This window comes from Myotis davidii, unplaced genomic scaffold, assembly GCF_000327345.1.
Source record: "Myotis davidii unplaced genomic scaffold, ASM32734v1 scaffold1798, whole genome shotgun sequence".
Classification (NCBI taxonomy): domain Eukaryota; kingdom Metazoa; phylum Chordata; class Mammalia; order Chiroptera; family Vespertilionidae; genus Myotis; species Myotis davidii.
The window spans coordinates 299,719-325,894 of NW_006288952.1; the positions used below are offsets into that span (position 1 = coordinate 299,719).

Consider the following 26,176-nt stretch of genomic DNA (forward strand, 5'->3'; position numbering starts at 1 on the left):
TATGGACACTACTATCTTCACTACTGAATATCTAGCTCAGTTGTCATTATAGCTTCCATTGTCCACAATAAAATATTTGTAGTTTTATAGTCATAAAAAAAAAATTTAAAAAAAAAAAAAAAAAGAGGAAAACGAGTGTGAGACGCATAAAAATGTTACTAGACTTTATACCTGTCTCAGATCATCTTTGACCAGTTTCTTGGTGAATGCCAGCAAAATTCCAGTTCTCCTTAAGGGTTACTGTCCCATAAAGTCCCAGCCAATTCTTCTTAAGTCAAGCCTGAGATTTCAGGACAGGACAGCCACCTAACTTTTTTCCAGCTACCTCATCCGGTGGAGAGTTGCAGACTCTACCCCAGTCTTAAGTCACAACATAGCAAAGATCTGGGTACTTCTTTTCAGGATCTTTTCAAAAATTTATTTTTGCTGATGCCAGAATAAGAGAAGCCAGGTCACAGTTGGCAAAGTTTGTAGTTATGGCAAAGTCGGCAGTGACAGGAAATTCCTGGAACCTGGAGTTCATTCCTGGCTGTGTCCTCAGTGATATGTTTAGGTTTAGCCATTCGTTAAAGGGTTAATGGGACAAATTGGGGCCATTAAAGTGAATAAAGAGAATTATCTGAATTTTCCAGTGGTTTTGTAATTGCCAAGTATCCTGGTGCCAAGAATGTCGTCTTATTATATACTGTCTACTCCCTAATGGTTTGGAGCACAGTTGCTGCACTCTATTACATGCTGTCAAGTTCCCAAATTGTTTTACTATTATATAGATCTTATTTCACCAACAGGTCCTTTATTGGTACATCTCATCTTTTATATGTGTCATCTGTCTTCATGCTAGTCCATTAATCAGTCTTCAAAAGGTAGATTTGGGATCAGGAGGCCTTTGTAGAGGAGCTATATAAAAGGAATTTGCCCACCTCTCAATTACAGATTTGGTAGTTATCAAAGCCAGACAGCTGAGAGAGTTCAGCAAGACTCAATGAGCCTTACCTTCCAGTCTGAGAAATGCCATAATGAGATATAAATAATGTGTCTGACATTTGTTATTAAAATTGTGACTTGTTTCTCTAAAATCAGGCTGATCAAGCATACTTTATTCACACCAGTTGGTTCTTTTCAAATTCTCACCCAAACTTACTTTTCTTCTGTGTGTTATTACATATTTTTAAATCCAGTAAATACTTGTGCATATGGAAGGACCTCTTTTTGTCTAAAATATGTTCAGAGTATCGCTTAAACTTAAAAAAAAATATTTGCAACAAACACAGCAAAGATATTGTGTGTTACTCTGGGGTTAAGTGGCAGATTTGTCAGTGCGCTTCCCTTACATGTTGTGTTGCATATGGAAATGACAAGCTTTCCTGATATCCGTTAAATTGTAACCTGCCTATTGTGTTCAATGCAGAGCGCTGAGTTAGTAGAGAAATCATGCTTGTCCTACCCTGCCTCTCAGAATAATTAGATGGAGATGCTTGAGCTTTCCTTAAATAAAGCATGTTTGTTTTGAAAGACGCAGCACTCGTGGGCTGTCGGTCACAAGAGCTTCTGAAAGCACTTCAGGAGCTGTGATGGCAACATTTACAGAGTGCAAAGGGAAGAAAAGTACACTGAGTCACAGATACATATGCTTGCTTGTTCCACGACTACCTCCCTCTCCCAATGTATTTAGTATGGCTAAAACCATAGGAAGGGCTGTTTTTGAAATATAAATGGAAATTTGGAATCCTCTGGCTAACTAAATGCTGAGAGACTAATTAAATGAAGAAAGGCTTGGAGACTAATTAAATGCTGAAAAGGATTGTAAAATGGAATTACTTTCCCTTCCAAAATAAATATATTATTGACTGTAAACTAAAGTCAGTGATAGTTAGATGGAAGAAAGTTTTTTGAGATTAATGTCCAAAGCCTTTAGTCTGTGTCCCTGATTTGCCTCTGAAAGGCTTTGGAAAGATTAAGTGAATGTCTCTGAGACTTCCCTCCTTCAGCTGTAAAATGGACATACTTATATCCACTTCAAGGGTTGTGTAATATTAAGTAAATCAATGTCTGCAATAAAGGCTTTATAAGTTATAAAATGGTACGTAATTGGAAAGTAGCAGTTAAGGAACTCCAGGGAGTTTTAATAGCACTACTGATTTTTTCTTATTAGAAAATATGTTTAGAACTTACTAACGAAATGTATATTATAAAGTGCTTTATTATAAAAAGTAAAACAATTTCTTAGATATGTCATCAAAATAACTTCCAGTGTGAAAAAGAACGCCAAAGAATAAATACATAGTGTGGGCATATAGATGGCACTGTAGCTCCGATAGTGATTATGTATTTTGCCCACTAACCCTTGTGGCTGTGACAAATCACTGTGTGTGTGAGAGTACTCCCTTCCCCATGCCCTCCTTTATGAAATGCCACGGTGTAGGTATGGAATGACTGGCTATAGATGCTCATTGCAAAATTCTGTGGAGATTCCAGGTAGAAAGGAACTGAATTAATGAGAAATGGCCTTAGTAGAGTTAAGAATCTTACTCAGGGGGCACCAGGAGGTCACTGGTTTGATTCCTACTCATAGCACATGCCTAGGTTGCAGGCTGGATCAGCAGTAGAGGGTGTGCTGGAGACAGCTGATCAATGTTTCTCTCTCATTTGATGTTTCTCTCTGTCTTTTCTTTACTCTCTGAAATCGATAAACACTTAAAACTAAAAAAGAATCTTTCTTAGGGGAAAAATAATACCAAATTTGAAAATTCCTGGATTGAACTCAGTACACTACACTTGGATGATTCTTTCTTCCTAAAATCAGTGAACAACGTGCTTTTATGATACGGAAGAGCTTCTTAAGTGATTTTCCAGGCAAGGTTTATATGGTTTATAATTCTTTATAGAGGAGCTTTTGTTTTCTTTATATTATACAGCATTACCTTAACCTTTTTATTTAAATAGGATGCTAGAAGATAGAGGGAGCAGATTTATGTAAATCAGGCTGTAAAAAAATACTCCCAGATGCCTCAGTAAACATGTATCTAGTGGGTAATGTCTATTTTCATACTGTGCATGGAGAAGGAGGAGGATTGAATTAGGGTCATACTAAAGCATTTAACTACGTATGTTCTCTCTTTGGTAGTTTATTAAAAAGGAAAAAGGGCAAGCAAATACATAAATAGGAACTTTTTTTGTTTTGTTAATTCAATGACATGAGGAACTTTCTAAAACAAATGCCATAAATTTAATACATTTAGTAAATAAAACAAGCTGTCAGTGCTTGGCACCGTGGCTAAAGCACATTCAGCCACCGTGGCTAAAGCACATTCAGCCCAACCACCTAAAAGGAAAACACAAGGAAGGGTTAAGATCTGGGTTAAGAACAGGGCACTGTTCTGACTCTGGATCTGCAAATAACCACTTTGGTATCATGTGTGTTAAATCAGAAAATGGGAATATATTTAAGAAAAAATGTCGCCGAGTATGAAGCAAGTATGAAACAAATGACTTTTTGCTTAACTCTAGTTAGAAAATATAAATGTATCATAGCTTGCTAGGCATTCTAATTAATTTCCTTGGCAAAGGTGCAGTTTGATATATAAAATCATTAATTTCATGTATTTTCAAGTACTATTTATTAAAATAATATATTCAAGGCAGCACATTCTAAGCATTTGGGACTATAAAGATAACATCCTACCTTCATATACTATGTAATCTAGAAATTATGAGTTAACTCATTTCAAGTGTACCACATTGTAAACCATTAGGCATTAAAGAAACTAGGATAAGTTACTTCAATACATACTATAACTACTAAAATGAGAAATATTGATTCTTTGGGAAAAAATAAAGATTTTTGTTTTTCAACCAATAAGACTTAGATATTTTGCTTTAACTGAACTAAATTTAACTGTAACTTAAATTATTTCCTTTTTTTAAAATTAAAGAATAGTAGCGTAGGAAAAAGATTCCAAAAGGAGATATAGATTGATGGTTCTTAAATAACATCATATAAGCCTAAATCATATAAATGAAAATATGATTCTTTTAAACTTGGACTATTTTAGATGAAGCTTAGTAGATTTACTTTTTAAAAAAATGTCTGTGGCCCTAGCCCAGCCGTGGGCAAACTATGGCCCGCGGGCCGGATTTGGCCCATTTGAAATGAATAAAACTAAAAAAAAAAAAAAAAAAAAAAAAAAACAAAGAAGACCGTACCCTTTTTAGTAATGATGTTTACTTTGAATTTATATTAGTTCACACAAACACTCCATCCATGCTTTTGTTCCGGCCCTCCGGTCCAGTTTAAGAACCCATTGTGGCCCTTGAGTCAAAGTGTTTGCCCACCCCCTGCCCTAGCTAGTTTGGCTCAGTGGCTAGAGCATCAGCCTGTGGATTAAAGGGTCCTGGGTTCAATTCCAATCAAGGGCATATGCCTGTGTTGCAGGCTCGATCCCTGGTGGGGGGCATGCATGAGGCAGCTGATCAGTGATTCTCTTTCATCATTGATGTTTCTATCTCCCTCTCCCTTTCCTCTCTGAAATCAATAAAAATATATTAAAAAATGTGTGTGATCTCCCCTAAAATTTAAAGGGCTTTGCGTAAACTGGTATACAGAACATGAAATAATCAGTGTTTAGTGTTGGGTGCGGGAGAAAAAGGGTTGGATAATTATTTCTCTTGTGAGGTCAAAATTATTTGTTAGGAGTCATTTTAACATCTGCTGCATAGAAACTATTTCTAAGAAGTAAAAGTGTCAGGTGTTTGGTTTGGTAGTTTTAGCTAGCTATTTAGTGGGTGCTAGGAATTTCTGAGATGGAGGGTCATAGGCGCAGGAGAGAACTGAAGAGCAGGGCATAGGTGGGGTGGAATAAAAAAGAAGCAGTGGTAAATGTGGAGAAGGAATAAAGGTAATAGGAATAAACATCAGGCAAGACATGGAGCTCATCTGTTGAGCAAGTGTTTGCCCACAACATGCCTGGCTCTATGTCTGGCCCAGGAGATACCATGGTGAAATTCCACAGCCCTTGTTCTCTGTCACAGTCAAGTGGGATAGAAAGAAGGAAATGGGACGTTTCATTGTAGGCTATTGAATATAGGGTGCCGAGGGGACACAGGAAGCACCTTTCTCAGACTAGAAAGGACCAACAGACACTTGAGCCTGAGATGAGTTTTAACCTAAGCCCTGAAACAGGGGTGAGAGTTCACTGTGAGGAGCCAGTCGTGCAGATGCTATGAGGCAAGTTCCAGGGGATGGTATGTGGCTCAGTGTGTTGAGCTTCAAGAGTGAGAACAGAGCATAGAAACTGGAGCTGTAAAAATAAACAGGAACCAGCCCTCTCTAGTTTGGCTCAGTGATAATGTCAGCCTGTGGACCAAAGGGTCCCGGGTTTGATTCTGGTCAAGGGCACGTACCTTGATTGCAGCTCCTCCATGGCCTGGGCCCTGGTTAGGGATCATGCAGGAGGCTACCAATCGATGTGTTTCTCTCTCATTGACGTTTCTCTCTGTCTTTCCCTCTCTCTTCCACTCTCCCTAAAAATCAATGGGAAAAATATCCTTGGGCGAGGATTAACAAAAAATAAACAAGGACCAAGTCAGGAAGAGTCTTGTGTGTTACATGAAGGAAGAACTTTGGATTTTTTTCCTGAGCCCATTGTAGGACTATTAAGGAAGTCATGCAGAACAAGGTCATGAAGAGATATTGTAGTGTGGAGAATTGAAGTCAACATAGCTGTAGGGAAGAAGATCAGACAGCTGTGCCATGTGAAGAGGAGTGGACCATATGTAAGAGGTAGAAGGGACAGAACTTGGTGACAGGGTAGATATCGGGGCAAGAAACTAGTTGTAATGATTTGAATTTACAGTGAGAAAGTAGAAGAGATATATGTATGCTTTCCAGATGTTTATGTGAAGGCAATGCTACCAGTCCAAAGTCGGTGTGCCCAACGCTTTGAAATGTCAGAGTTTGGAGTAAAGAAAGGTTTATTGATAGAGAAGTTGCCAACTGAGAAGATGAGAGACCTAATCTTCAAATTCATCTTAAGAAAGTACAGAGTTGAGATTCTTTTTGGTCAAGGGAAGGAAAATGGAAGGGTCATTTGACAACCACAGACATCTGGGTGCCAAGGAAGATAGTGCTAGTTGATGTGAGTCCTGTCACAGATTCCTGCAAACCTTTGATAAACAATACATACTTCCCTTATCTCCTCAAGGGAGGCACTTTCTTGTAAGGGATTGTTTCTGTAAAAACTCTAGAGGCAAACAGAATTCCTCTAATGATTGGCATGTCTGTATGCAAGACTAGGCAGAGCGATTAGCCTGAAGGCCATGGGAACAAAGCAGGCTTGAACAAGAGTCTGAGGGGCCTGCCCAGCATTTCTCTCTGTTCCAGGAAGGAATATCCATTTCCTGACATTCTCCCCAGGAATATGGTGGAGGCAGAGGCCAGATCCAGACAAGGTATTTTCCCTGAGAGGCTAGAAGTCAAAGATGTAAGCATGACTCATAGTGAGGTAAGAAGCCAGAGCCTGTGGCGTTGTTGGGATAAGTTATGAGTGCCTTCTAGAAAATTAATCCTGAGTTTTGGAACCAAGGAGTTTAGGAACCAAGTGAGTAGACGAGGTACAAGGGGGAGCCTATGAACCATGAACCATGTTAGTACCGGGCAGGCCAGGCTTTGGCTGTTAGCTGTGTGGTTTGAAGTTAGGCAGTCTCCTGGCTTGAAGGGTGGGGCCAGTTTATACAAAACAAAACAAAAAGAGGATCACCTAAAGGACAGGAGAATTCAGAGAAGGCTTTAGATTGGAGATCCTGTGTAGACCGCAGGAGAAGGTATTAGCTAGAAGGAACTGTTGACAGTTTAGCAATAGTCTATCAAAGAAAGCAACCGAAGAACTAAGCCCAGAGTAGCCAGAAATGAGATAGAAAGCACGGATTGCGAGTAAAAGGACTTGACTTTGAATCTTTGCTTCTGAGAGAAGATGGAAGAAGAAACAAGTTTTGAAATTGGTAGGCAAGATGGGGTTTTGGGACTGTCCCCTAATAGGGGTTTTTTGAAGACTCCTATTAATCAGGAGGCAGAGGCATTTGCCAAAGTAACTGGGATTGTGGTGGGAAGGACAGTGTGGAGAAGTCATTGGAAGCTTGAGCTCTAGGAACAGAAGACCTAGGTTTGAACCCTGGCTCCTCCACATGTTGGCAGAGTGGCCTTGGGCATGTTGCTAAAGCTTTGTCATTCTTAGTTGCTTTAAAATGTCATTTTAAAATGTGACATGGTAGTGCTTTTCTCTAAGAGTTGTATGAAGGATTAAATTAATTAATGTAAAGTATTTAGCATGTAGCAGACTTTCTTTAAGAAAAAGAAATCTTTATTGTTGAAAGTATTATAGATGTCTGCCCCTTCGCCCATCCCCTCCACCCTACTCTCGCCCCCTCCCCAGGCCTTCACTGCACTATTGTCTGTGTTGATGGATTATGCATATATGCATATAAATAATATGATTAATCTCTTCCTCTTCCCTCCCCCTTCCCTCCCAGTTTCCCTCTGAGATTTGTCAGTCTGTTGCTTGTTTCCATGTTTCTGGACCTATTTTATCCATCAGTTTATTTTGTTCATTAGATTCCACATATGACTGAGATCATGTGATACTTATCTTTCTCTGACTGGATTATTTCACTTAGCATAATACTCTCCAGGTCCTCCCATACTGTCTCAAAGGGTAAGAGACCAATAAAATTTATTATTAGCAGGCAATATTTTATAATGGTCCAGAACCATACTCTGAAGTCAGACCTCTTGAATTCAAATACTGGCTCCACCAATTCTGTGCTAGCAGTGTGACCTTGGACATTATGTAATTTACAAACATAATGCATAGTCATCAGGTGATCAGTGAATATATTTTCAACTGCAATGACTTCAAGTGAGGAGACTCCATGAGCTTGTCTTCCTTTTTATGCTTTGATTTTTTTCCAATGTGATAATTATGTCAAACTACCTTTGCAACAACTGCATATAATAAAAACTTGGTTAATTTATAAAATAAAAGAGGCAAAGTATATGTTATCTGTGCCTCAGTGTTCTCATCTGTAAAAAGGAGATAACAATAGTATCTTACATCTTAGTCTTATGAATTGAGAGAATTAAGGAATATAAAGCTCTTAGCTTCTGGCACATAGGGAACAATATATATTATGTTATATATGTTTTTTTAAAAATATATTTTATTGATTTTTTTATAGAGAGGAAGGTAAAGGTATAGTTAGAAACATCGATGAGAGAGAAACATTGATCAGCTGCCTCCTGCACACCCCCTCCTGGGGATGTGCCTGCAACCAGCGTACATGCCCTTGACCGGAATTAAACCTGGGACCCTTCAGTCTGCAGGCTGACGCTCTATCCACTGAGCCAAACCGGTTAGGCAGGCAATATGTTATATATGTTTATCCACATTATACATAGAGGTATTTTATATGTATCTGAAATTTACATAAAATTATTTATTATACTAGAGGCTCAGTGCATGGCTTTGTGCACTGATGGGGGGGGTCCCTTGGCATGGCCTGCGGGGACCAGGCTGAAACCAGCAGTCCAACATCCCCCGAGGGATGTAGTAGTGCACGAAGCAGCAGGTGGCTGGGGAGGAGCCTGAGCCCGGGCTGGGCGCAGTGCCACTCCTGTTCATCTCGCCCTGCTGCGCCTGCTGTCACTGCCACTCGGTAGGCTCACTGCCACTCTGCTGCGGTCTCTGTGCACCCATCCTAGGGTGATACTGGCATGCCCATGACGGAGAAGCAGCCACAGGCTCATGCCTAGTCAGTCCCGATGCCAGTCCTGATCCTGGTCCTGGTCCGGATGGAGGAGGGGTGCGCAGGGGGAGTGTCCACAGGGAGGCTCGCGCCGCCACAACTGCACTCACCGGCCATGAGCCTGGTGTCTGGTACCCCTTGGTCAGCTGAGCATCACTCCCGCTGTGGGAGTGCACTGACCACCAGGGGGCAGCTCCTGCGTTAAGCATCTGCCCCCCATGGTCAGTGTGCGTCATAGCTACCAGTCAAAAGGTTGAATGGTCGCTTAGGCTTTTATACATATAAATAGATTTGTTTTAATAAAAATTACTATTATCCTCATCATCATTGGTAGGTGTTGAGAAGAAATTGAGAATTTATCATAGGCACTGTGGGACTGCGTGTCTCTGGACCTATTTTGTTCATCAGTTTATTTCCAACTAGCACTGAAGCCAACCTGAGATTGGACACTTTGTAGTGCTGGAGATAGACCTAGAGAAGAAAAATGATTGGTTGCGTTCAGAGTTGGGGTTTGTTAGCAAACCAATTATGAAAGGAAAAGAGAGCTAGGGAGCTGAAGGTGGTGCTGTGATATCCTATTTGGAGAGAATAATGATATTTATTGACAAATAACCCGAAAAAGGAATAAAGCTACTGGAACATATTTTTAGACTAGTACTGACAGCTGTTGTGTGGAGGTGACTTAGATTTCATTATATTTATTCCATTGCCTTGTCATTTTGTCTGTTTCTGTTCTCTCTCCCCTCCCCTTCTGAACAGTCCTTCCTAGGTTCTTACTTTTCCTTCACTGCATGTTTTCTCTTCAAGCCTTATATTTGGTCTGCCTTCTAGCAAAACAACATAAAAATATATAATAAGAAATGAAACTATTGTTCCTATAGTCACTTCCTCACATATGTGACCAGCACCTGGCACATTCATTACCCTTAAGAGTCTCTGCAGGAGGAATTCACGTGAAATTATTATGCATATATTGTACATAAAAATGATAATTGTCATACAATCCAATAATCAAAAACTGTGGCACAGCTATTAAATGTGGGTGGTCAGAAAAGGTGCTCAGGAGGGAAAGACACAGAGCTGGGGCAAATAAAGACAGATTTTTAGAAATGGGAGTTCAGAGGGGCTTGCCTAGAAAATGAGACCCACAGTGTGCCGGTCTGAGAGAGCAGAAGAAAGACAGTGTGGCAGCACAGAGCAGGTGTGGCTGACGGCAGAAAACAGCCTGACAGGAGAGCAGTGGCAGGAGGTGAGTTGAATGGGAGGTAGGCTGGACATTTAACACCCACAGTGCATCGCTTACCAGGTCACCAATAAGTATATGTTCCTCTGCGGTGAGAGAAAGTGAGAAAGAGACTCCCATGGCCTTTATCCTTGTGCTTCAGATTCTTGTCATTGTGATCATTATCTCCTCACCATGTAATAAGTGCATCAAAACCCTTCTTAATTTAGAAACTAAAAGAACGGGAAACGTGTAACGCTAGGCCTATTGAAAAGCAGGAACGTGGTGACTTTCTGATTAAGAATGTAAAGATCACCATAAAATTACAGGAAAACAGAAACTTGGCCATTTGCAGGGTGGAGTAGGGAGTTGTGGTGTGGTCTGGTGGGAAACATGTCCAGCCTGTTACTGAATTCTCTTTGTAAATAGCTTTTTCCTTCCTAAGCCACTTCTTTTGGTGCCATATCTCTTTCAAAGTGGCTGTTGTCTCTATCTGTAGTCTAAGACAGCAGGCATTTTTGAGAACCAAGTTAAGCTCCCCCAAGACTAAATATCAGGAAGTGTAAGTATTGGAGATCATAAAATATATGTTCCTTCATGATGCAAGGGCACAAGGACTGGAACTGCCAGCACAGCTAAGCCCTTCTTTGAATAGCGGGTGCCTTATTAGTATTCATGAAGAGCATAGAGATAACATCTTGACAGAGTGAAAGTTGCAACTTGAAGAGCCACTGCTTTTCAATAAAGAGCCCATTTAAAGACACTCAGTGCATGAATAGAGTGGCTGAATTGCTTCTAAAACGAGAGTATTACTTTATTGAATTAGATATTTTTCATTTAATCTCTCTACAATTTAGAATTTTCATTAGAATTACAATAAATAATGATTAGCACTTGTAGGGCTTTTACCTTAAAAGAGTTTAGAGTTAATCTAGTTTGTCACTTGAAGTCATCAGAGATGTGCACTTGCTTTTCTCCTGTGCCCTAAAAGTGTTCACTTTCCAGCCCCCACCGTGCTCTCTGGAGTTATTTCCATGGCCCATGAGCTCTGGTCCATGGGAGATGCCTGGGGAGTCAACAGATGGGAGGCTTTCCATTAGAGCTCCTTGTCCTTGGCAAGCATTTGGCCTCTTGAGTTAGGCTCCTGGGTTCTGGCTTCTACTCTGCTGTTGTGTGACTATAGGCAAGTTACCCTCAGCTTCTTCATCTAGGACTCATAGTAGTACCTGCCTCAGAGTGCTCTTGTGAGAATAAATGAGATAGTGAATATTAAATATGTAGCTGCTAGTTTTCGATAAATGTTAACTGTGTATTAGTAGTGTTTTTAAATTATTATTAGAAACATGTCACCTGGGACGTTGTTAAGTGTAGTAAAGTGTTAGGTGAGGAAATTAAAAGCCAATAAGTTCCTTTTTCAGGGACTGCTATGCATCTGAGTCAGTGCTAACTAAGCACTGGGACAGAAAGGGAAGATACCATGGTACCTCCCCTCTAGAAATTTCAGTCTGTTGGGGGACAGAGGGATACATAAAACTAAAACACTATGGTGAGTGCTAACCACGTCAAGTACAATCAAAGTTCAAGAAATTTTGACTTAAGATTTTCACAGAAAGCTTTAGAGAGGAAGGGATATGGGACCCGAGCCTTGGAGGATGAGAAGAACTTGGACAGAGAACGGGAGAATTTTAGGGTGAGCAAGACTTCAGAGTTGGGGTATTTGCCAGCCTCTGTGTCAGCAGGACACGCTTAAAGATTGAAAGCAAGGAGTGTCTTGAAAGCAGCAGGACTCTTGGAAGATTTTAAGTAGGTTGGTCTAATTTACATGGAAGTTATAGGGCTACCACTTAGTCACTGTCTCTTTGTACTGTTTTTTTTGTTTGTTTTGTTTTGTTTTGTTTTTCCTCTTTGTAGACCTGAGAAAGCTGTGTTTGTCTCTGTCTTTGTACTGTTTTTTTTGTTTGTTTTGTTTTTCCTCTTTGTAGACCTGAGAAAGCTGTGAAGCTTTGTAGTCTTAGTTGGACCCAGAAGAGCCCTTACTTGTGGTTAGAATGTGTGGTTCTTCTTTAACCTGTCTCATTGCATCTGAATTTTCATTCATATGATTTGAATGGAATTTTATTGGCCATTTAGGAAACAGTTTAAACTTTAAAATACTCCGGTGACACAGCTAAATTCACACAATGTTTTAAAGACTGAGTGTACTGATTGCCTAAGTTGTAAGACAAGATGATAGAAAGACTAAGAGGATCTTATTCACAAAATATATGACTAAATATTTATGTGCCAAAGCACTGTTTCTGACTAAAATCACGTAGAAGGAAACTTTTCCATCTTTTTCAGTTTTTGAGACTAGAGGCCACTGTTACATGGGAGACATCTGTGATCTCCTGAACAGCATTTTGGGCTGAGCTCAGGGATCAGATGCTGCCAGTTAAACCCATACTCCCTCTACAAAGTTATGGGTAAAGGGAGTACTAACCTTGAGTGTCTGTACTTGGTGTTATATAAAAAGTGTTCTCACGGTAGAGTGGCTATTCAGTTTTAATATATGAGGAAGGATCAGCAAGATTAATAACTCTACAACAAGTAGTTAATGGCAGAAGCAGAATTCTAAATGAGGCCTGCCAGACTCCAGTGTCCATTTTTTTTTATTTTGTTAAATGAGGTGCTTGCTTTGTATTGTTTCTTCTCTGATATTTCTTCTTGAAATTTCTCATGAAGATTGAGTCAGCAGAGGTCTTCATGAATGCGCTTGCTGTATTTTTTCTAATTTATCACTAAGTTGACTTAAATTTAATTCAGTACAGTGAGTATCTAATTGCTCATCCTGGCACAGAGAGGGAGCACACATGGGTTGGCTTGTTTTTATAAGATAAATGAATATTCCATATTTTGGATAGGGGCCTTCAGCCTCCATCATTTGACAGTTTTAGCAACATAATTTGATATGGAGTTTTTCAAGTAGAGTCCACTGATAGTTAAATAACCTCACTTTAGTTATTCTAGAATTGCAGCACAGAATGGACCAATGACCCCTTTTGAATAAAATCTGTCAATTGCTTCATTTATTGCATATATATATTGTTTGCTTAATATGTTCTTGTTCAAGAATAAGAAGCCAAACTTGACAATCTGTAGGGTTTTAATGTCAAATAATTCCAGGGTAGTTCTCTGTTACTATCAAAAACTAACAATTTTCCTCTTCCTCATTGTTGAAAGAAGATGAGTGATAAGGTTAAGTCTCAATATTCTGCCTTCTTTGCCTTTGTCTTTCCCACCTTTTCTTAGTCTTTTCATGCATTCTTCTCTCATTACATCTGAATGATAATCAGAGACATCATTTTCCCCATTCTTTTGCTTTCTTTTAACACTTTGAAGATAGATCCACAGGGAATTAAAATGTAATTAGATAACTAAATTATTAAAGTTTACTGTTAGTAGTTTGAAATATTTCATTGTCATTAGATCAGTTTTACTTTCCTTGACTATTTTGTCTGAGGTATACTCTCTCCAAATAACTTATTTATTCATCTTCCATTCAGGCTAGAAATACTTATTCCATGCTTATTGTGTTCTAGGCACCGTGCTAGGTTTATCAACCTTATTTCTTCCAAAGTCCATGTGGTTCTCACACACCACGTGCCACCTTGGCCTGCATATTAGTGATATGCAATTTTCAGCCTCTTCCAACCCTCTTTTCCCCATTCAGGGAATAATATCTGAATTCAGGAGAATGAGAGAGATGGGGATTAATTTTGAAACCATTCTAGTGTATAAGAATAGCGAATTATTGTGAACATTCAACATGGAAGTTCCTAGTTGCTTAGGACTAACTGATCTTGATGTTCTGGTGAGCCAGGATGCTTCTGAACTCATGAAGATAAATAAAGTCTTGGATCATCAAGAAAAAGGCCTTGTGCTGGAGGTAGGGAATATCCAGATAATTTTGTTATTTAAGGTAAAATGTGATGTCATTAGCAATACAAAATCTTTCTAACGTATTTCTGGGAAAGGACAGTTTAATTTGCGGAGTATTAAAAGAGATATATAGTATCTATAGTGTCCTTTCAGCTTCATGCTAAGAAGTAGAACAGTAGGGGTAAGGGTGGGAGTGGTTAATATAATTATTTTAAACCCCCAAACCACATCTACTATCCATTAATTTGATTCTTGATATCTATTTTCTGTTTGAATATTGAGATTATCCATACAGACACAAAGACACATATACTTAAACACATTCACACATAAATGAAATAGCATAATCAAAATCCTTAAGGCTAAATGATATATTTTTCTCTAGGCATGATCAATCACTTTGACCTTGCTAGTTGATAACAACTTATGGATTCCCATTGATTTAAAATGTGTGATGTGGCCCTGACTGGGTAGCTCAGTTGGCTTGAATGTCCTCCCAATACACCAAGATTGCGGGTTCAGTCCTCGGTTAGGGCTTATACAGGAACCAACCAGTAAATGCATAAATAAGTAAAGCAACAAATGGATGTTTCTCTCTCCCTTTCACTCTGTCTAAAACCAACAAGTTTTTAAAAAGTAAACTTTACTTAAAAAAAAAGTTTTCTCTCATAAAATATTGGGCCTTCAATTATGGTTTTAATTATCACTCAAGCAGTTCATTCTGAAGTGATTAATACGCCACAAAAATAACCATTTCCTTTTCTCTATATATAACATTGGTATTTTTGGAAATTGGGTTGCCTGTGCCAAGTTTTATTTGTAGATAAAATGGGAATTGTTAAATGGTCTATCATCAGTTCACAAGAAATCTTTGTTCCTTTATTAAGAGCAAACTAGATAAGTATTTCCATTTAGAGTTTTCAGTAACTTCTTGTACTCTTGAGGCAGCCACACAAATCTTGTAATTGCTGCAGATATTCAACAGAAATTTCTTGCTTAAAAAACCACAGGAACATAGTTTTCTCTCCCCCCCTTTCTTGACTAGACATGGCTTTTAATAAATTGCAACACAAGAAATAATTTGAATGTTCACCAATAATGGAATATTTGGATAAATTGTGATACATTCTTATTTTGGAATATTACATAGTTATTCCCAAATGAGAATGATCAAGATATACTGAGTTAGAGAAAAGAGTATGATATAGGAAATTTAAAAATATTAATGGCTATATTTATTTGTTATATTTGTATATTAAAAGGGGACAGAATGATGTAGTCCTTAAGGATATTAAAATTGGATAGGATAGGCAAGACAGGTAAGAGGGGGTGGTGGTATTGATAATACAGAAGAGAATTCAGAAGTGGACTCATACACCTGTGGCAATTTAGGATAGGATAAAAGTGGCATTTCACAGGAATAGGAGAAACCTGAATTATTTAATAAATAGTGTTGGAACAGTTATTATTTAGAAAAAAAGAAGAAGCTATTTCTCTTCCTCACTCCTTTTGTCAGAATGAATTCTAGGTCAAATATTTACATTTTTTAAATGATGAATCATACAAGTTCTAGAATGAACATTATTATTATTATTATTATTTTTTATTTATTTTTTTAATTTGAAGACCTAAGCATGACTCCAAATACAGAAATAATTAAGGAAGGATAAATTTGCCTATGCCATATTGTTTTGAAGGCACGAGAACTGGATTAATCTTGAAACTATATGTGGACCCCATTTTTAGCAACATGGCCTTAAAAGTTTATTGATATTACTTTTCAAGCATTTGGTCCAAGACAAACTTACACTGACCAAAAAAAGTCACTATCCTGTGTTTTCAGCAACTGCATTTGTGTTTGTGATTGTCAGCATGAACCATTTAAATTGATGGCATTTAACTTTATATTTGAATGTTTTCATAAGTATGTTTAAAACATAATTTGTATATTGTTACTTCAAACGAATGAATGAAAAATGAAACATCAAACATTGTGATAATGTAAGAAATTCAACATGTATAGCTTACCTCTGTCTGGACTTGGGGCTGGACATGATGATGTAGGTAAATCTCATTTTATGCTATTTTCACCTTTACAATATAGGTGTTTTTATTGGGTTAATAAAAAAAAGTTTTTATTAAACTTTTTTTAGTCATTGAAAAGTAATGTAGAATTTTGGGCCCCTAAAAGATTTGTCATATCCATGGCCTGACTGATGCCTAGCTGTTTCAGCGAATCACCCATTAAGGGGGGAAAAACAAGGGAGTAAAACTTTGTCACTGATTGCAGCATGTATGTAATGCAGAGACACAAAGGGATTTGCAATTTGTGTGTCGCAGTGGGTACTGAGGCTATTCACCCCACTGACTGAACTATAGTATTCCAGCACTGTGTCCTCAGAGGCTGCACATAACTAGCTTTTGACAAATGTGTGTCAGTCCTGGCTGGTGTTGCTCAGTGGTTGGAGCATTGGCCTGCATGCCAAAAAGTTGCAGGTCCCATTCTCCATCAAGGGCATGTACCTGGTTGCAAGTTCGACCTTCAGGCCAGATCATGGCACGTGTGAGAGGCAATCAATGTTTCTCTCTCACATCAGTGCTTCTCTCTCTCTCTCTCTCTCTCTCTCTCTCTCTTTCTCCTCCCTCTCTTTGAAAATCAATAGAAAAAATTATCCTCTGGTGAGGATTAACAACAACAACAACAACAAAAGGTGTCATTTTATGAAAGTTTTATTTTAAATCCAAAACATTTTATTCTTACAAAGTATTCATCTTATTTAATAATAATTTCAATCTCTGATTTATCATAGTGTAAAATACAACATTTATGTAAATTATTATAATAGGAGCCATTATTATAATAGAGAAGGTATAGAGGACCTTTTGTGAGCATCTTTGCTCCCCTGGGAGTATTTTTCACATTTCTCTGATGGGAAACTTTGAGAAACACTGCCCTGAATAAATATGAATGGGTGACAGCAATTTGTAATCATCCTAACACTTTATTTGGGTTTTGAGTTCTGAGGGTACAGAGTACAAGAAAGTAGATTTCATAAAAGGCAAATTTTATTCGCTCAGTTTGGCACAATAAAATGAATGTTTGATTTATGTACTTAGAATTCTTACTGAATTCAGTAAATGCCTAAGCTGGTGGGCACTTTAGTCATTAAAACTATAATCCAACACAGAACACAATTAATTAATTAATTAATTAATTAATTGAACTATAATCCAATTAAAGCTAAGGAAGCTAAATAAACTAATTGTAATCAAATTTACTTTGACTTCTGTTTCTCTCCCTTCTCCCCTTTCCACAGGTCACAGTAATGAAAGGCAGTAATAGAAATAAAGATCATTCAGCAGAAGGAGAAGGGGCTGGAAAACGACCAAAGCGGAAGTGTCTTCAGTGGCATCCACTGCTGGCCAAGAAACTTCTTGACTTTTCAGAAGAGGAGGAGGAGGAAGACGAAGAGGAGGATCTTGATAAGGCAATTCCTCTATTTACTATAGAAGTTTTAAGTTTATTTAAGCATTTACCCTAGAAACTTCAGTGAATGCCTATGGTGTGAAAGATGCATTTCTAAAAGTTTGTGTAACGCGAATCCTATTTAATTACTTGACCTACTTTTTTATTGATGATTCTCAGAGTGTCTGTACTTCCTAATATTGTAGACTAAACAGATCCTTCTTCAATGGTATTTCCATGAATTAACTAATGATTTGAAAGTAATATGAAGATGCAGTAGAGATGGGGATAATTCAGAAAATTCGGTGTGCTCACCTGGCACCCACCTGTTGTCCCTCTGGCCTCTTCCTTTGCTTCCAGCCTGGCCCTGCCACCATCGCAGTCGCAGAGCTGTTCAGGTCCTCATCTCTGTGGCACCTGGCTGCTCTTACCCCACCAAGCCTCGGTGGTAGTCAGTCCTTCAAGTCCCCTTCTCTGGAATCACACTTGAGCTTCCCACTCTTGTTTAGAAAGACACATAACCATGCAGGTGGCCTTAGAAAGGCACATATTCTTCCAGAATTCGGCATAAGTCCTCATTAGGGACTATATCCCCAACAGTTGGGATCTCGTCATTTCATTCCTTCCCATCCATCTCATTCCAGATCTAAGGATTTCCTGCCTAGCACTTCTGACTATTGGCTTTGTGTTTAATTGTCCTTGTTCACACCTGTTTTGCTAAACTGGACTATAAGCTCAATAAGACCTTGCCCCTCTTGTGTTCCTCTCCTTCCTTAGAACTTAGAATGGTGCCTGGCACATAGTAGGTATTCAATAGATATATGCTCAGTGGAAGAATAAATGAGTACAGATTTTGTGTCACTATAAATTTTATAAACACATTTTTTTAAATTTTTGTTTTATTGCTTAAAATATTACAAAGAGTAGTCCATATGTCCCTCCCCCACCCCCCCTTGATCTTCAGGCCTTTGACATCCATTCATCCTTTTGCTCTTGGGTTTGTGTCAGCTCCCTCTTCCACCATCTCAGCTGGGATTGTAGACATTATTTTGCTTCTCAGACATCTTTTCTGGATACCCTTTATGGTTTTTCTCCCGACCCTTTTCTCTCTTTCATAGAGAGAATAGAGACCATCACAAATGACTTCTTCAGTTTCTTCTCCACTCACCTGTGCGTAGTTCTCACTCCTTACCCATATTCTCCTCCTCCTTTCCTTGTTCAGAGAAATAGGTTTTACTCCTTATTTTTGAGGAAATTGCCAATTTATACCTAATTTGATCTTTCTGCCACATTGGCACCTGTTAGTCACTTGGTCCTTGAAGCTGTCTATTTCCATGACATCACTCCTATTTCTATTCCCACTTTCCCAAACGTATTTTCCTAGTTTCAGTTCATGCCCCTTCATTATTCTACTTTCAAATGTTGATTTCTTCTGGGCCTCTTATTTTAATATCTGTCTTTATCCCGGAGCTTTCTTCTAAATTCTGGACTTGAATTTATGTGTGATCAGAAGCTCAGTTTCAATGTGTTTAAAATGAAGCCATGATCTTTCTCTCTTTCAAACCTCATTCTTCTGCATCTTCTCTTTCCCAGTAAGTGGCAACTCCAACGTTCAAGTCAGTGCAACCTGAAACCTTATCTATTTTCTTTTGTACAAGTTTCACATTTGTATACCCATCAGCAAATTATCAGCTATACCTTCAAAATATGTTTTCAGTTTGACCCCTTCCTGGCATCTTCACTATTACCAACTTGATCCAAGCCACCACCATTTCTGGGGCAGATTATTTCTCTCTCTCTCTCTCTCTCTCTCTCTCTCTCTCTCTCTCTCTCTCTCTCTCTCTCTCTCTCTCTCTCTCTCTACAAAATATGCCTGTGCTCTTGCCCTTCTACAGTCTGTTTTCAACAAAGCAGCCACAGGGTTCCTTTCTAAGTGGAAGGCTGGTCTTGCTGCTCTTCTGCATCATGAGGGCAGGAATTTGTATGCTGACTGCTCTGTGCGCATCACCTGCAATAGTGCCTACTAGCCCGTATTAGGTGCCCAGTAAACAGTTACTGAGGGAAAGAAGGAAGTCACTGAATCCTCATCTCTTCAGTCCACATCCAGTGATCTCATCCACACTCTTAGTCGTAGTACCTTGATAATTGATACCTCAGTTCATTATTCCAGCTGGAACTTTGCTGAGAGCCACTTCAAATTCTGCCTGCTCATTACTCATCTTTCTGCTCCCACTAGATCTGATTTCTTTGAGAAAGCGTGTTCTCTTTGTGTATGAAGGAGTCTTGCCACTGAAGCTATAAACACTCCTCCTTTTGCAACCTTTAAATCCAGTTATATACCACTCTTGGCTCTACCTCATAAATTAATATTGTCTCTGTTCACACTTACCTGTTCTCATGGTTACTGCCCTGACTTAGCCCTGTTCCCTTTCTCTCCTGGACAGCTGGAATAAACTTTTATCTGTTCTCTTAGTTTTGTTTCTCAGACATCTTTTCTGGATACCCTTTATGGTTTTCCTCCCGACCTTTTTCTCTCTTTCATAGAGAGAATAGAGGCCACCACAAATGACTTCTTCAGTTTCCTCTCTACTCACCTGTGCATATTTCTCACTCCTTACCCATCTTTTCCTCCTCCTTTCCTTGTTCAGAGAAATAGGTTTTACTCCTGACAAGATTCATCTTAAAATACAAGGTCTGTGGTCTTAAGCAGGGTTTTCATATCCTGGTCTAGTACTAGTATTTATTTGTTGCAAAGTATTACAATACTCGGCTTTGGTTGAAAGAAAAATAGATTCAGGTAGTTTTTCATTTTAATTTAATGTATTTATTCAGATATTTACCTGTTGATTCATTTTTTGGTTAGTTACCATTATTATTTAGTAGTTAAAAACATATTTTTTATGTCCATACTTGGCAAAATAAGAAGTTGGCTATCTGTGTTGGTCCCTCCCAAGGTTTTTTATTGGCCCATACATTCTGAAACCACTTGTTCACATGATTAAATGCATGTGTTTTTAGGTGACAGAACACACACTTCATGAACTTGATCCTACCTTCTATAATCTCATGTCCCAGATCCCTGTTCTAATCTGCTATTGAACTGCATATCCATGTTTTAATAAACCACTGAGCCCCTATATGATACATTTAAAAAATATGTTTTATTTATCTTAGAGAGGTATAGAGAGAATCATCATTGAGAGAGAAACATCGATCAGCTATCTCCTGAACTGGGGATTGAGCCTGCAACCTGAGTATGTGCTTTGACTGGAAATCGAACCTATGACCTCTTGGTTCATGGGTCAGTTGATGCTCAACCACTGAGCAACACGGGCCAGGCCATAGTACATTAAAAAAAAAAATTTGTTGAAAGTATTACATTTATTTCCCTTTTCCCCCATTGACTTCTTCTAACCTTCTTCCCATGTCAGGCCTTCACCACACTACTTACTGTCTATGTCCATGGGTTATGCATTTATGCATACAAGTTCTTAGTTTGATCTTTACCCAACCACCTCTGCATTCCTTCAGAGATTCAGTAGTCTGCTCCATGCTCCTATGACTATGGATCTATTTTATTCATCAGTTTATTTTGTTCCTTGGATCCTTCCTTTTTACTGATCCATGGTGTAATTGTACCACAGCTTTTTTATCCACTCATCTTCTGATGGACCCTTGGGCTGTTTCCAGATCTTAGCTATTGTAAATTGTGCTGCTGTGAACATAGGAGTGCATACATTCTTTTTTATTGGTGTTTTAGGTTTCTTAGGATATATTTTTACAAGTGGGATCACTGAGTCAAATGGCAGTTCCATTTTAATTTTTTGAGGAAACTCCATACTGTTTTCCATAATGGCTGCACCAGTCTGCATTCCCAACAGCAAAGTACTACAGTTACCTTTTCTACATATCCTACTCAGCACTTGTCATTTGTTGTGTTGATGGTAGCTATCCTGATAGGTGTGAGGAGATGCCTCATTGTCATTTTAATTTGCAAGTCTGCGATGATCAGTGACTTTGAGCATTTTTTCATATGTCTCTTGGCCATCTGTATGTCCACTTTGGAGAAGTGTCTATTTAGGTCCTTCGCCCATTTTTCAATTGGATTGTTTCTCTTCCTTTAGTTAAGTTATATGAGTTCCATATGTATTTTGGAAATTAACCCCTTATCAGATATAACATTGGCAAATATGTTCTCCCTGCAATGGGCTCTCCTCATTTTGTTGATGGTTTCTTTTGCTGTGCAGAAGCTTTTTTATTTTGATGTAGTCCCATTTATTTATTTTCTCCTTAGTTTCCTTTGCCCTAGACGATGTGGCTCACCCCTAACCACATCTTGCGAGCTGTTGTGGAGGTGCTGACCAAACAGAACAAAATGCAACACAACAAAACATGAAACAGGAGAAACAAACAGAAATGTACACAATACCAATACAACACCAACAAAAGCAATCACTGGAGAAGAGAGCGTTAGGAAAGAGAAAAGAGAGCAAGGAAAAATATGAGGGGAAAACAAAACAAAAAAAGGCACAAACAAAATTAGAAAAGAAGGGACTGAATATGTAGATGAAATGCTGAAATAAAGAAAATACATATAAACAATTAGAGAAGTAAGGAAAGGAAAAGGATTTAAAAGGAAGGAGAAAAGAAAGAAAATTGGAAAAGGAAAATAGAGGAGATAGTGGAAAGACCTAAAATAAACAAGATGAGAAAGCAGGAGAAAAAGAAAAGGGGTGGAGGTGGGGGGTGGAATGAGTAGTGAAAAAAGACCAATGAAAAAAATTTGATTCAGAAAAGGGAAGAGGAAAATTAGATAGATGAACAAAACAACAGAGACTAGAATAATAGCAAATCAATAAAGCAGATAGATAAAGAAGATAGATTTAAAAAGGTGACAAAAGAAAAGAAAGAAAAATAAGAAAAGGTAAGAATAATGGGAGGAAAAAAAGTTTAAAACAAATAAGTGGCCTTCTTTTCAGTGGAGTTCAGTACCCCATGGGAGCTTGCTTTGGATCCCACTCTTCTGTCTGCTAATTCTGGGCTTCCCATCAGGTACTTAGGTGCTAACCACTGTCCGTGATGGTCTTTTGGCTTTCTGCAACCTGCTTGAAGCTCCAAGCTATCCACTATTGTACTGTTTGTGTCTGTCTCCACAGGCCTTGGTTGTAAGCATGAGGAGCCAATCTGCCCTCTAAAGTAGGTTTGTTAGCACAATGGGGCCAGGGCTGGGTCAGCAAACCTCCCCTGGTTCTCAAGTCTGGCTTCTGCCTGCCTTTGCCTGCTAGCCAGCTGTCAACCTCAATCACTCAAAAGTCCGTTTCTGAAGGGGCTGTAGGCAGGAGAGGTGCTGTTTAGCTTTTAGGAAATGTGGTGGGTGTGTTTCCCTGTCCAACAGCTATTCCTCTGTGAGTGGCCCAAAATGTTAGTCTGTCTTTGGCTTGACAGAGAATTTTGTATGTAGACTAAAGGGGTAGGCCGGAAACCTGGAGTTTTTTATCAGTTCTCCTGTGTGGGGAAAGTATCAGTATAGGTCCTAGGGTAGCGAGGTGGACGGCCCCTCCTTCAGTCCAGTTACTGAGGGCTCCTTGAGACTATTCAAACCTGTAAACTTGGCCTCTGATTTTGGTTCCTCTGAAAAGGTCAAAATGCAGGGTATGGCATGCAGGACTCCTGAGGGTGAGGCAAGCTATATCACCTAGGGCGGGTTGTTTTTTTTCTGTTCCTTCCCTGTCACTTCTGGGAGCAGCTAGCTCCTCTCGGGAAAAATGGCCATTTTGGTTTTGGGGGCCTATGACCAAATGTTCCTGGATGCTGTTTTTCCAAGTCTCCCTGCAATGCTTCCCGCCCCAGACTCTATTAGGCTCCTCAAGTCCGGGCCCCCCTCCCTGCTCCAAAGCCTTGGAGTGAGTAGCTGCAGATGAAAATTCCTGTGCTGTAGGGGTGGAGGGCACAAAGAAAGAAAACCAAAACGAAACTGTGGCTTTCTCTCCTACTGGACCTGTTCCATGGCTCCAGGCTCTGCTGCGGCCAGCAGGTCTGTCGCTTTCATGGTGGACACTAAGTGGGTTGCTGGTATGGGCTCTGGTGCTCTAGGCTGTAGAGCCCAGCCTGTGTTCTGGGCCTCTGTCTTCTGGGTCAGCTCCTCAGGACCTTGCCCTTTCTACCAGTCTCCAGGCGTTTTCTGTCCTTCCTTGATATGTCCCCTCCTCAGTTGGACTTCAGTTGGTAATTCCAGCTGAATGTTCTCCAATATAGTTGTATTTCCAGTTTGGCCCTGGGATGAGGTGCACAACAGGCCAGCCTATTCAGCCACCATTTTTCTCCCCATAATACATTTGTTAATGCCTGGTTTTTCTTTAGCTTCTTACTCAGTTTCAGAATGCTAAATAAATATTCCTTGAATATTCAAATTATTATTAATGATTGTATACGTAATAAGAAAAATCTGTAGCCCTCAACCCAATAACAATCTATAATGGATTTCTAAATCAGATTGCTGTGATTTAAAGTTTGTTCTGTACTATTTGTGTTTGAAAATAATTGATGATTAATTAAATGCGTTTGCAATACTTACTTTAAACTTAAAAGACTTTTTAAAAAAATACTACATTAGATTAAGCTAGTGATTTGTCCTAGAGTATCTTATCTGTATATAAAAGAACACAGTTACCTTATGTAGTGGTTCTCAAAGTGTGGTTTTCAAACCGGCAGCACCACCATCAGGTGGGAACTTGTTAGAAATACAAATTATTAAGACCAACTCCAAATATACAGAGTCAGAAACTCTGGGAATAGGACCTAACAATCTGTTTTAACAAGACCTTTGAGGATTTCAGTGCTCATCCAAGTTTAAGAACTACTGCCCTACTGTATAATGCAGACTGACAACAACTTCAATCTTGATTTTAACTATGAAACAATAAATTAAAGAAATGCTTTTAGTAAGCATGGGACTTCTGTTCATGGTTGCAATATTTCTAAGATATATTCTAAAATCATAATTTAGAATTAGATGATGATTGACAATGCTAATATATTGTGAGATTCAGTGATCAGAGATGTGCTTTAAGAAATTTAATCTTCAGCCAGGTGCAGGAAGTCTTTATAAGAGGTTAAAAGCAGGAAGACTAGGCCATTGACTGGAGTGGTACTAGTAAAGTAGCAATGAGAATTACACAGATGCAGTGGACAGGATCAGATCTTTGCAGAGTCCTTGAAGACCTTGAATAAAATGAAATGCTTAGAAAAAGGGGGGATTCAGAACTGATTTTGAAGGTTTAGGTCTGGATGAGTTTATTCCTATCACCATAGTATTTTACTAGACTGGAAAATATTTATAAGCTTGAAAATGTACAACGTAGTTATTCCTTCAAATAATATTACATGTCTATTTTGATTTTCACAGTAGGAGGCTCTACTTATGATGTACACATAAACATTGAGTATTATATTTAGGTTTTTAGGGTCTATTTTCATGGTAACATTTTCATGTTTTTGGCCATAGGAAAGCACTTTATAAAGAGGAGAAAGACAACTCTTAATATTTGTGTTCCTTATGTGAATATTTTTGTTAATCTTGAGACCCATATACCACAGAATGGGTTTATTCATTCAGCGGTTAAGTACTAATGTTATACCAGACATTGAGCTAGGTGCTGTGTAAGCAAATACAACACAATATAATATATTCTGTAATAGACATGCTCAGGTTACTGTAGAAACTAAGCAGAAGAATACATTATATGTTGTTTACCAACCACTACTGGTTAATACTTTTTCTCTCAATTTATAAGTTTTTTAAATGGTGCTAAAAAAAATGCAATTTGAAAACCAAGACTAAATGCTAAAGCAGAATTATCCAGGATGTGTTAAACATTTGGCTTTTGTTTGTTTGGTAATAGGTTCAACTTCTTGGGGCTGATGGCCTAGAGCAAGATGTTGCTGAGACTGAAGATGATGAATCACCAGAGCAGCGAGCCCGGAGACCAATGAATGCATTTCTCTTATTTTGCAAACGCCATCGCTCCCTTGTCCGTCAGAAACACCCCAGGCTTGATAACCGAGGTGCTACCAAGATACTGGCTGATTGGTGGGCTGTTCTTGATCCAAAGGAAAAGCAGAAATACACAGACATGGCCAAGGAGGTAGGTTCCAGGAACAAGGTTTAAGGTGTGGTTGTGAACAATCAATCCCATATTCCTCTGTCAGCAAATATGAAGGCCTACCAGCAGGAAGGTGAATCCTGAATTAGGTGTTAAGAGAAAACATAAGAGGTTTATTCCTATTTCTTTTCTTTTTTTTTAAAATACAGTTTTATTGATTTCAGAGAGGAAGGAAGAAGGAGAGAGAGAGAGAGAGAGAGAGAGAGAGAGAAACATCCATGATGAGAGAGAATCATGGATCGCCTGCCTCCTGCACGCCCCCTCCTGGGCATCGAGCCCACAACCCCGGCATGTGCCCTTGACAGGAATTGATCCTGGAACCTTTCAGTTCGAAGGCTAACGCTCATCCACTGAGCAAAACCGGCCAGGGCTTATTCCTATTTCTGAGTTCTGTGTTTACCTTTCAAACACTAATGGAGTGCCAAGAGCAGTCTATTACCAAGAGATTTTTTTCTCATTGTATGTACTCTACTGATTGATTTTTTATGAATGGTGATTTATTACGAATGGGTTTTTTAAAATAGTTTTTCTAGGAATTCAGCTTCTGCTGTCAGAAAGTGCCTGTGGTAAAGATGACAATCTTAGGTTACTTTGGTTGTGTCATGGGAAAGA

General features: G+C 38.9%; 1 protein-coding gene across 7 annotated transcripts in view; it reads left to right on the top strand.

Moving 5' to 3' along the window:
- BBX (bobby sox homolog (Drosophila)) overlaps positions 1-26,176 on the top strand; it is a 288,627-nt gene that overhangs the window by 161,451 nt on the left and 101,000 nt on the right. For 4 of the 7 annotated variants that reach the window (XM_015562273.1, XM_006761160.2, XM_015562274.1 and 1 more), the window contains 2 exons: positions 17,254-17,424; positions 25,304-25,546. In XM_015562273.1, the coding sequence (XP_015417759.1) occupies positions 17,263-17,424; positions 25,304-25,546 (405 nt within the window). In that variant the 5' untranslated portion in view covers positions 17,254-17,262. Of the gene's footprint in view, positions 1-13,881; positions 13,944-17,253; positions 17,425-25,303; positions 25,547-26,176 lie in introns of those variants that run through there. The other 3 variants (XM_015562271.1, XM_015562272.1, XM_015562275.1) reach the window with 2 other exon arrangements.